At 34.2% G+C, this 11,441-nt stretch overlaps 1 protein-coding gene across 1 annotated transcript; it reads right to left on the bottom strand.

Moving 5' to 3' along the window:
• Positions 1-6,141: 6,141 nt before the first annotated feature.
• On the bottom strand, positions 6,142-10,335 carry RAN (RAN, member RAS oncogene family). The gene is made up of 8 exons (NM_001302574.1): positions 10,276-10,335; positions 8,840-8,909; positions 8,112-8,168; positions 7,857-7,974; positions 7,337-7,426; positions 7,069-7,248; positions 6,899-6,976; positions 6,142-6,483 (listed from the first exon to the last, which is right to left on the bottom strand). The coding sequence occupies exons 1-8, from the start codon at positions 10,276-10,278 to the stop codon at positions 6,414-6,416; spliced, it is 666 nt and encodes a 221-aa protein (NP_001289503.1). The 5' UTR covers positions 10,279-10,335; the 3' UTR covers positions 6,142-6,413.
• Between the last annotated feature and the right edge of the window lie 1,106 nt (positions 10,336-11,441).

Here is an 11,441-nt window from a genome sequence, read left to right as displayed (position 1 = left end):
TTTTTGACACGTTACAAGTTTGATTATTTGATTTTTTTATGCATGCATATGAGATATAGGTACATGTAAGAAGACAGATGGATCTCTAAGAAGTGTGTTATCATAAAGAAGGAAAAGAATGAATTGCCAATTCACCAAAAGAGTAGCAAAACATGTAGGGACAAAGGCAAAGGGTAACCATTCAAGATAATAGTAGATAGAATCAGGGCAGAGCTACAATATTATTAGCTACGAGTTCAGATGAATTCAGCAACTTTTATTCAGATTATATATTTGTATTAGGAAATTAATTAAATATATATAAATATTTAATTTTTAATAATTAATATGAGCTATAAATTCGATGACAGGTTCAGAGCCCGTAAACTTTAAATTTTGAATCCGCCTCTAAAGAGATGACTACTTCTGAAAAGATGATAGGCGAGTATGGAGGGCGAGGATTTGGGTAGAAGGCTAGTAGGCAGTTGCACGTCTTCCCTCTCTTTCCGATAGTAATAGTAGTAGCATCTTTTAGTATTTTCATATGCTTAAAATTCTACTACTACCTGATATTGCTTGTGTTTTGGTTGTTCTATTTTTTTTCTTGTTGTTGTTACTGCTTCCCTGACTTCTATACTACTGTATTTCTTCTTTGTACTGTTGTTATTTGTGTGATTGCTTGGAGCCGAGGGTCTACCGGAAATAACCTCTCTACCTGCATACGATAGAGGTAAAGATGTGTTCACACTACTCTCCTTAAACCTCTATTTGTGGGTTTATGCTGGATTTGTTATTATTGTACTACTTTTGAAAAGATGTATGAGAAAATTTGGCTGAATTCACTTTGTGGATCAGCTATATAGCAGTTTGAAACATGTATAGTAGGAAACAATCCACCCACCGACAGTGAAAGTTACTAATTGTTGCCTTCAATTTCCAAAAACTGAAATGGGCCCATGGACCCATGGGCCCATCATTTTAAAAATGGGTCCATGGGCCCTCATTTTAAAATGGGCCAAGAAAAATTTCCAGTAGTAGTGTACTTTTGAACATGTTGGTGAAGTAACAGACCAGCTTTTGTACACCCACTTTTGGGTTGGAATGATGGGGATGGCCTAGTGGACAATACACAGTGTACTCAGTCCAGTAAATAAGTGGGGGTAGAGTGGGACATTTGCAAAAATGGCTCTTTCTTAAGTCTACTATTATATTTATATTTAAGTAAGGTATTAGAGAAATGGTAAAGTTATCTCCGTATGACATATAAGTTATTCCAACAATGAAAAGAAAGATCGATTCTTTGGGATCCTTCCTTTCTTCAAACGGAACGAAAAGAGATAGAATCAGGCTGATTCCCGAAATGCCTTTCTGGATATTCCTCAATGTCTTGGCTATTCACGAAACGTTTGAAACAAATGATTAATCATTTGTTTTCGAAAGAATTCAAAGAATTTCTTAGGAATCCTACAAGATCTGTTTGTTCTTTTTTCTCTAACAGATGGTTAGAACTTCATCTGGGTTCGACTCCTACTGAGAGGTCCACTGGAGATTAGAAATTGTTGAAAAAGTAACAAGATCTTTCTTTTGTCCCTTCCAGGTGATCGGAAAATGAAGAAATAGTTAATATATTCAAGATAATTACGTATTTACAAAATACCGTCTCAATTTATCCTATTTCATCATACTTGGGATGTGATATGGTTCTGAATGATGAATCGGATATGGACAGTTCCAATAATATTTCATTCTTGAACAAAAATTCATAGCCGTAGAAGCAATCATTAATGCTTGCATTAGGATAAGCTGTCTACAACACACTCCTAGAGATATGGTCCTCCCCTCGGATCTTTATGAATACAAGATATTTTGTATACCAGGCTACTTTTTTTTTTACTATTGTATCTATATAAGATCAATGGGTAAATTTGTTTATAAAATAAAAAATCATCTAACTACTTTTGAAGACGAAATCTAGCTCATTGGTCTCTTGGGGAGAGAACATAAAGTGTGACCTTAAAAAAGGCCATACAATGCAAATATGGAGGGTAGTGGTGGGGCATTTGCAAAAATGTCCTTTTTTAAGTCTACTATCTATTATATCCTTGTTATCTTAGTGGGTAAATAATTTTTTTGTAAAATAAAAATTTATCCAACTAAATTTAAAGATGAAATTTAGCTAACTCAACTAACGACGACATAATTTAAAAAATGACCACAAAAAAGACCATAGGGTGCAAGTATGGGGTAGGATAGGGTGGAGTGGGGTGGGGAAGATAAGGAATGGGCTTATTTTTTTGGTGCTGTTTGAACCAACATGGATAGAGACACATCTATTGGCACTAAGTTAATAAGGTGAACAGGGTGCACCCCAACTACTTAAATAGATCATTTGTAATTTTGTGAACCTTTGTTTCAATGTTTAAACTTGGACTAGACAAATAAACCAGACATCTCCTTTTAATACATGTCTTATTGTTTTCATTCAAGTTTGTTTAAAGATCAAGAAGAAGAAGAAGAAAGGAAAACTGTGGTTTTCTTTAGAAAAAAAATTATATATTACATGTTTGTGTGCAGGGGCGGATCTGTAGCTCCGTGTATGGGGTACGTGAACCCATGGTCTTTTCATCAAATTAGTTATTTTCTGTACATGTTTTTTAGAATTGATCAAATTACCTACTAGCACCCATGCTCCAAAAAGGCTAAATGGTGCACTTGATTGAATGCTAAGTTATTTACTTAGAGAAATACGGATTAATTCTCACTTAATACTTTTATTTTTTCCTTTTTAGTGGTGCACCCATGTTATAAAAATCTTAGATCCGTCTATGTGTATGTGTATGTGTGTGTCTCCCGTCCGCTTAGTTTGAAGGGATTGTTAAACAGATAGCCGGCCAGATTTAATATTTATTTTTCAAGCCAGTATACGATAGATTATATGTTGATTATACACATTTATACACAGACACGCACGCCCCCTCCCCCCCCCCCCCCATATATATATATATATATATATATATATATATATATATATATATATATAATACATCCGCCAACTATTTTAGTTTAATAGATTAGATGAGCGGCTAATTGGATTTATTCTTCTAGTTTGAATCCTTTTCCACAAAGGAGTAGTGAGTGCAGTGATATAGTGTCCGATTAATTAAAATTATGACTCTGACTGTTACACCTCCTTTTTTTTCATATGATACAAGGATATTTGACTAATCAAGAATGGAAACTAGCCTACTGAACGATTCAAAATAGAAAAATATGTTAATATTTTTTAGAATGGACCAAAAAGAATAATGTCATATGAAATAGAGCGGACGATACGTCACATTTTACTTAGGGAGATGAGTTTTGGGCTTTTACAAAGGTGTCCCACAATGGAGGCCCAACAAAATGAAGCCCATGTCTATTTATGGTTACATGTCTAAAGACTATTTGTCTTTCTAGTTGGTAGCTGAAATGTAACTTCAAAGCAAGAGGTTCTTGATTGAGGCTCAATTAAGATTTTATCTTGAAATGTTGGAAATCTTATTAACAAACTTGGGATCTAATGCAGGAAGTAAAGGAACCATATGCATGCTTTGTCTAAGTGTTTTGGACTTTTGTGGGACAAATGAAAGCTTTTTGCTTCTTACTAACCACAAAATCTTATCAAGAACCCACCTTTGGGGGCATGGCCCAGAAAATCATAGACAAGGCCAAACTCAGTCCATAACAGAAACCATAAATCCAAAGCTAAGTGCAGGGCCCATATTCCCCATTGTTTTTTTTTTCTAAAACCCCAAGAAAACCCGCAGCTGCTATAGCCTCTGCCCTTTGGATGAATACTTTATGCGCACTGGGTAAACTTGTCACTGTGTAAACTTGTCACTGTGTAATAGCCTGCAAACCACACAGGGGATGTAAATCGCACTAGGCAAGCCTTGTGCGACAGACTTGACCAAGAAGGCATTGAGGGGGGATCGATCCTAAGTCATCTGTATGGATGACCGCCCTCCAAACCAACTGGGCCAATCCCGAAGGGATTATTATTCCCCTCCCCTTTCGGCATAAGGCAACCTTCACTATATTCCCCATAGTTAAAACTCTAATTACTTTTTCAAGTTGGTATACATAAATTATACACTAATTATATACGATTTTTCACATGTACATGCATATATATATTATACATATGATGGCTATATTTAGTTTAGTCTATATGCTTCCACAAGGTAGGGGTAAGGTCCGCATACATACTACCCTCTCTAGACCTCACCTATGGGAGTACATCGAGCTAGCGTATGGACATAGATTTGGTTGAAACCTGAAAAAAGAGTTTTTGATGTTGTGTTAAAAAATAATTTTCGAATGTTGACGTATTTGAACATACATTTTATTTGAAAAAATTAAAGTTCTGTGAGTGGAAGAAGATTTTTATCTAAAAACTGAAAAGAATAAACTTATCGAAAAGAAAAATTCAAAAAATTTCAAAAAACTGATCATGTTCTATGAATAAACAATATTTTCAAAAAAAAATCTAAAAAAAATTGCCAAAATTTATGGCCAAGTGGGAGCTATGTTGTTATTATTGTCGATTATTTTTAGTTTACGCGGTCGGATAGATGGCCATTTAATTTAATTCTAGAACAATCTAGCAAACATTCTTGTAAAAGAAATTAGTGTTATTAACACTAGGCGGCTACTTTTGTGGCCTTGTATTAAAAGTTGGTCGTTTTTTTTCCAAAATTAGACCCGCCGTCTGGATATTAGTTATGAATTTTAGACCTAGTGGCCATGTTCGAATTTATGACCACTAGTCTTATTTTGGAAAAGAGTGGGTTGTTTTAGTAGTGAGCACACTCCACTTTCAACCAAAAGATTGTGAGTTCGAGTCACCTCAAGAGCAAGGTGGGAGTTCTTGGGGGAGGAATGCCGAGGGTCTATCTGAAATAGCCTCTCTACTTAGGTTAGGGGTAAGGTCTGCGAACGTACTACCCTCCCCAGACCTTACTGGTGGGATTATACTGGATTGTTATTGTTGTAGTAGTCTTATTTTGGGAAAGTTGCCAAATTCTAAATATAAGGCCACAATTTGAGCAAATCAGTCAAAAAATTGCACGGCAGCAAAAGCAAGTTTCAACAACCAAACTAAACGCTTAATTTCGATGTTCTATACATTAGAAGTCTCGAGATCAAATTCTGGGAACGAAGAACTTCTTGATAGACAATGCTTTAATCCTCTTAGTGGACCTACTCAGCGCAAATCCAGATTAGTAGAATTCCGACTAATGACTTCAAATATAGAACATATCATAATTGTGTTGTTGCAGGATTAACCATGTCTAGTCTTGCACTAGGCTGAGTAGTACCAGCTTCAATCTAATCCATAGAAGTCTCATTGACATTATATTAGCAAATTGTTACTATCTTGTATTGGTCAACTTTTTCAGTCACATACAATCTATCCATGCCTTCAGAAATTAGGGGTGAAGGTAAAGATACAATGGGCCTCTAGGGTGTCAAAAATCATAGCAAAAGAAGGTATTTCCTCTTTTCTGTTTTCTTTTGATAACAGCGGTGTCGACTAATTCCATGAGATATTTTTTATCTCCCACTAACACATGTACCAAATAACTCTGTCTACGTATTTGATACCAAATGAAGGTTGCAACTGGATTTCAGAATCTTCTTCCAAATCCATGAGAAATCTTACAGCAGAGCAACTGCCTAACAGCTAGACCCAATCCCATAATACTGTATAGTTTTATTTGTTAGAAGTTAGAACATAGGTAGCTATAACTCTGCAAACTTTGGATATAAACCACAAAGAGCAACTGCCAAACAGCTGGACTAAATCCCCTAAGACAGTAGTTTTATCTATTGTAAGTTAGAATAATAAAGGAAGCTATAACTCTGCAAATTTTGGATATAAACTACAAAGAGTTCCAAGTGGCAGCATCGACTATGGAAGTTCTTTTAGTGTACAAAATATTAGTACAACTTATGCTACTATTGATTGCCAACATTTCCACAGCATTTGACAACTAATTAAGTGTATATGCACCAGCCGCATGTTGAATACAACTAGTAATCATCAACTATAAAGAAAGACACAGGCAATCTAGGAAGCCTGGAATATAGCACAGCGCCAAATATCTTCAGAGGGAAAACTACGTAGGCAAGTAACATTATAATAAGCTCAAACCGAGCTCGCGAATGTGCATGCTTACATCAGGATCAGAATATAACACTATCTAGCCAAATAAACCACAGCTCATGGTCTCAGACAAACATAACTACTAGTAACCCATCTATAAATACTAGGAAGCAGCAAATGAATTCTCAAAAGTCAAATACTAACAGCCTAATATAGGAAATACAAAATATAAGTAGGAATATAGGAAGAAGCAACAGTGAAACTGATCCGCTCTGAGCTATTCCTTCTATTCAAAAGCTTCATCATCGTCATCGGGAAGTGGCTGAGCAGCGGCTTGCAAAAGCTCTTGTTCATGCCTGAATATGAAGAGGAGTATGGTTAAAACTCATATAAACAACAAACAAAATTTCGAGCACTAGACAGCCTTTCCAAGCTCAGACAAGCAATCGACAGGTTCAACTTGCATGGTCTAACCTAACAGAGGAACCTAATAATCCTTATTCTTACTAAAATATGGAAAGGGAGGGTTAGGAACAAAATCATATGTACAACTATGATATACAAACTAAGATGCATGAATATGTGTAGATCGTCTTCTAACTCTGATATACATATTAAGATGCAATAAATATTTGTAGACTAGACAATAAATATTAAGATGCATTCTTATCGGACATTGTCAGACTCACTGACAATTTTCTCAGTTGTATAGAACCCTTAATTATCAGCAGAAACAAAAAATAATGAAACAAAGGGAAACAGAGATCTTACAGTTGCTGTGCAGCCAAGTCAATTTGTACTTCTGGGGGAGCAAGTGCAGGTGATTCCACAAAGTGAAGATTAGCATCCCTATAAGTAGGACAAGAAGAAAATGAGATCTCTATACAATACCAGAATGTATGCCTCAAACAAACAGGAGATAATATTATATTTAGCATTACCCAGCAAGCTTTCTGGCAAGGTACAGAAAAGGCTTCTCGAAGTTGTAGTTACTCTTTGCTGAGATCTCATAGTATTGCAAATTTTTCTTCCTGTGGAAGGTAACTTGCTTTGCCTTAACCTGCCTGTTCTTGACATCAACTTTGTTTCCACAAAGAACAATAGGGATGTTTTCACAAACCCTAAAAAGAAAGGAAGGCCAGTTCAGATTCAATCCTATATTCTCAATTACAAGTTACATGGAGCGTAATGCTGACAGCTACATAATACCTGCAGAGATCTCGATGCCACGTAGGAACATTCTTGTAGGTCAGACGGGCTGTAACATCAAACATGATAATTGCGCATTGCCCATGAATGCTGCACAATTAATGCAAAGATATTTGAGCAGCCAAAACACAGTCGCCAAAAGGTTAAAGAAAGATTACTAATGACAATCATTAGACAGTAAATCTAAGTGTTCAGACATTAAAAAAAAATAGAACAAAAAAGTAGATGTTCAAATGTTAAATGTGAGATCAAAAGAGATGAGAGCAAGTAAATGAGCCCAGCCTGAAATAGAAGTAGTGGGTTGTAGAAGTATAGAAGCATTTGCTGTAGATTATCACGTGTTTCTAACTACTCATCATCAAAACAACCAACAACCTAACAGCAATATTCTTCCATCTAGAAGCTTTGAACTTTACACATTCACCCTTAGGATTTGATAGTAAAAGCTTTAATCAGAAATAACATACTTCAAGCAGCCAAGGCTTGGGAAAACTAAGGTTTTCAGTCAATAGTCACTTACTAGTAACCATCCCGTAGACCTCCAAACTTCTCTTGTCCAGCAGTATCCCAGCAATAAAAGCGAATTTTCCCACAATTTGTGAAGAAGTCTAATGGATGAACCTCCACACCAATAGTGGCTGTTCGAAAAAGACAAATAAACAATCAACTCATGAGAAAACAACAAAACAAGAAAAAATAAGCCTATTTTGAAACACAAAATGATCCAGATTATCAAAACCACACTTTATGACAGTAAAAAAAATCAAACACTTACGTTCATATTTCTTCTCGAATTCACCAGTAAGATGCCTCTTGACAAAAGTTGTTTTCCCTGGAAAAAGTATACTAATTACAACAGGAACCACCACAGGATGCTCAAACAAAAGGAATCAAAAGCCAATAACCTCTGACAAACATCCACTTCAATTTACAAATATTCACTGAATAACACCAGGTGTTATTCATTGCAACTTAGACATGATGATATCATACTCTAGGAAACAATTTTTATATTTAAACAATACACTAAAGTTTAAAATTTTCATAGTCAATATTGTTTTTTATTTGTTTGGAAGAATCAAAGCAAACAATAGAACTGTTTGACATCAAAATAATATTAATGTCATTCTCTTAAGACAAGAAGTACAACAATCGCGAACCAAAGCAGAGGTGAATCCAGAATTTGAATTTTATGGATTCAAGTTCAAAATTTTACCATAGCCCATTTTATTTGCTTGGTTAGAAAACCAATAATTTGTTACTTATTTGGTGAATCTTAACATATATATAAGGTTTGAGCCGAAGTTACAGGGATCAGATGATCCCATAAGTTGTACACTCACACATGATTTCTTAAAAGTCAGTCACAGTTTTTTGTAATATTGAATGCTTTCATATGTTTGAACAAAAACGATTCGACACCAATATATTGTTAGTTTCATTCTCTTCGAGACAAAAAGTACTAGAAACAAATGCAAATCTCAGCTAAACATAGAAACATACCAGTTCCTCCATCACCCACGATTACAAGCTTGAAGCTTGGATAATCTACAGTTTGTTGGTTTGGTAGAGCCTGTATAACAATATAATTCACAAATATCAGCACTAATCAAAGTTTAAACCAATTTTAAAAACAAGAACAGAAACAATTGGACAAAAAATCAACAAAGCATATAAACAACTTTAACGGTCAATTAAAGTATCGTATACTAAGATCGATTATCATTCTAATACTGATATAGAATTTGCAACTATATAAATTCTCCACAGATTCCGCTTATATTCAAACTCATCCCATTCTAATAATAACAAAAATAATCTGTGTAAATTTGGAATCAATTTGTAAATACAATAAAAGGAACAATTGGGCAAAATAAATAAACAAAACATATAAACAACTAAATCTCAAACCAGTTGCAGTCGATTATACATATCATTGATATGAAGATCGATTGAATAAATTCCCTATACAAAGTCCGCTATAATCTAACTCATTCCATTCCAGTAATAATAAATAACTTGTGCAAATTCGGAACCAGTTTTTCCAAACAGAATAAAAGGAACAATAAAAAAATCAACGAAACATAAAACATGCCAATGCCATTGATTATTCATCATCTGTATGAAGATCGATATAAATTCTCTATACAAATTCAGCTATATTCTAACTCATTCCATTCCAATAATAATAAATAATTAACGCAAATTTGGAACCGGTATTTCTAAACAGAATAAAAGGATCAATTGGACGGAAGAAAAATCAACGAAGCATATAAAGACCTCAATATCAAACCAGTTGCCATTGATTATACATATTCATCTATATGAAGATCGATTATATAAATTCTCTATACAAATTCCACTATATTCAAACTCATTCTGTTCCAATAATAACAAATATTTTATGCAAATACGGAACCTAAACAGAATAAAAGGAACAATTGGCCGAAACATATAAACACCTCAATCTTATACCAGATTCCATTGATTATACATATCATCTATATGAAGATCGATTATATAAATTCTCTATACAAATTCCGCTAGATTCAAACTCATTCCATTTCAATAATAATAAAATAATTCGTACAAATTTAGGACCAGTATTTCTAAACAGAATAAAAGGAACAATTCGACAAAGAAATCAACGAAGCAAATAGACACCTCAATCTCAAACCAGTTGCTGTCCATTATACATATCATCTATATGAAAATCGATTAAATAAATTCTCTATACAACTTCCGCTAGATTCAAACTTACATCATTCCAACAATAATAAAACAATTCGTGCAAATTTACGAACGATTGGACTAAAAAATCAACAAAGCATATAAACACCTAAATCTCAAACTAGTTGCGGTCGATTATCGTTTCAATGCTAATAAATAATTTGCAGCTATAACACGAGATTATGACTACGAAATTAAAATAAACTCACCATATTGAACGCTAAGGAAAAGGCAGGAAGCTTGTAGAGAGAGCTAGGGTTTTTTGTGTGAAGAAACAGAGAATGGACACTGAGTGAAGAAAAGAGAAGTGCGGAAGTAGGGTTTATAAATTGGGTAAATGGCTTTAACTTGACGCCACTTTCGGACTTTTTCGACTTAAATTTTCCGCTACCTTATTATTCTAGAAGATACCACATTTTGAATTTCAAATTTGTACTTGTCATGTCATAACTAAATAAAGCTATTATTAGATATGTGTACTTTTTTTCCTTCCGTAGAATTTTTTTGCCATTGAGTTTTATTTTAGTTAAGGTTTTAGCGAGACACATTATCTGTTGAATAGACATTCAAGGGGAGTGTTATAAATAGAATTCTATTTATGATGAATGTCTATATTTAGAGAGATTATAGGGTTTATTACTTGGTGGCTAAGTCACCATACCCCTAAAAATAGAAAGGTTCTATTCCATTGTAATTGATCCCAAAATTCAATAAGAATTCTCTCTCTTTCTCTGCAATATTGTTCTTCTACTTTTATTCTTTTATTACATGTTATCATCACGAGACTCTACCATCTCAAAAAGATTAAGAAACATGTTTTATGTTTTCAATATCCAGTTGTGCCTATGTTGAAAGGTTGTGTACGTAAGTCAGCAGTGTTCGTTGTCTTCCCTTACTTCTTAAAGAAGAATTAACAAATAACAATTGATCAAGACCTAGAAGACCTTCAACTGTGAATCAAGATTAGAAAACGTTCAACAGTCTTTATTCAATGGATCAAACAAATGTCGATATCACTCCAGGTAAACTTGGATCAAAGTTCAATTGTAAAAATATTTGTTTAATTGATTCATATACGACACATACAATGTTCAAAGAGAAGAAATATTTCTCTCATTTAAGTATGTGTAGTGCAGATGTTACTATAATTTCTGGTAGTGGTAAATTAATTGAAGGCTCTGGAAGAGCTACTATAACTCTGCCTAAGGGAACAATACTTATCATAGAGAATGCAATGTTCTCCTCCAAGTCCAAGAGGAACTTGTTGAGTTTTAAAGATATCCGCCGAAATGGATATTATATTGAGACAATAAATGAGAATAATCTTGAATATCTCATCATTACCAAGAATGTCTCTGGCCAAAAGAGGGTTATT

Source organism: Nicotiana sylvestris, chromosome 6 (assembly GCF_000393655.2).
Source record: "Nicotiana sylvestris chromosome 6, ASM39365v2, whole genome shotgun sequence".
Lineage (NCBI taxonomy): Eukaryota > Viridiplantae > Streptophyta > Magnoliopsida > Solanales > Solanaceae > Nicotiana > Nicotiana sylvestris.
Note: the sequence above shows the minus strand (reverse complement) of the source record. Positions and strands in the feature narration are given on the sequence as shown.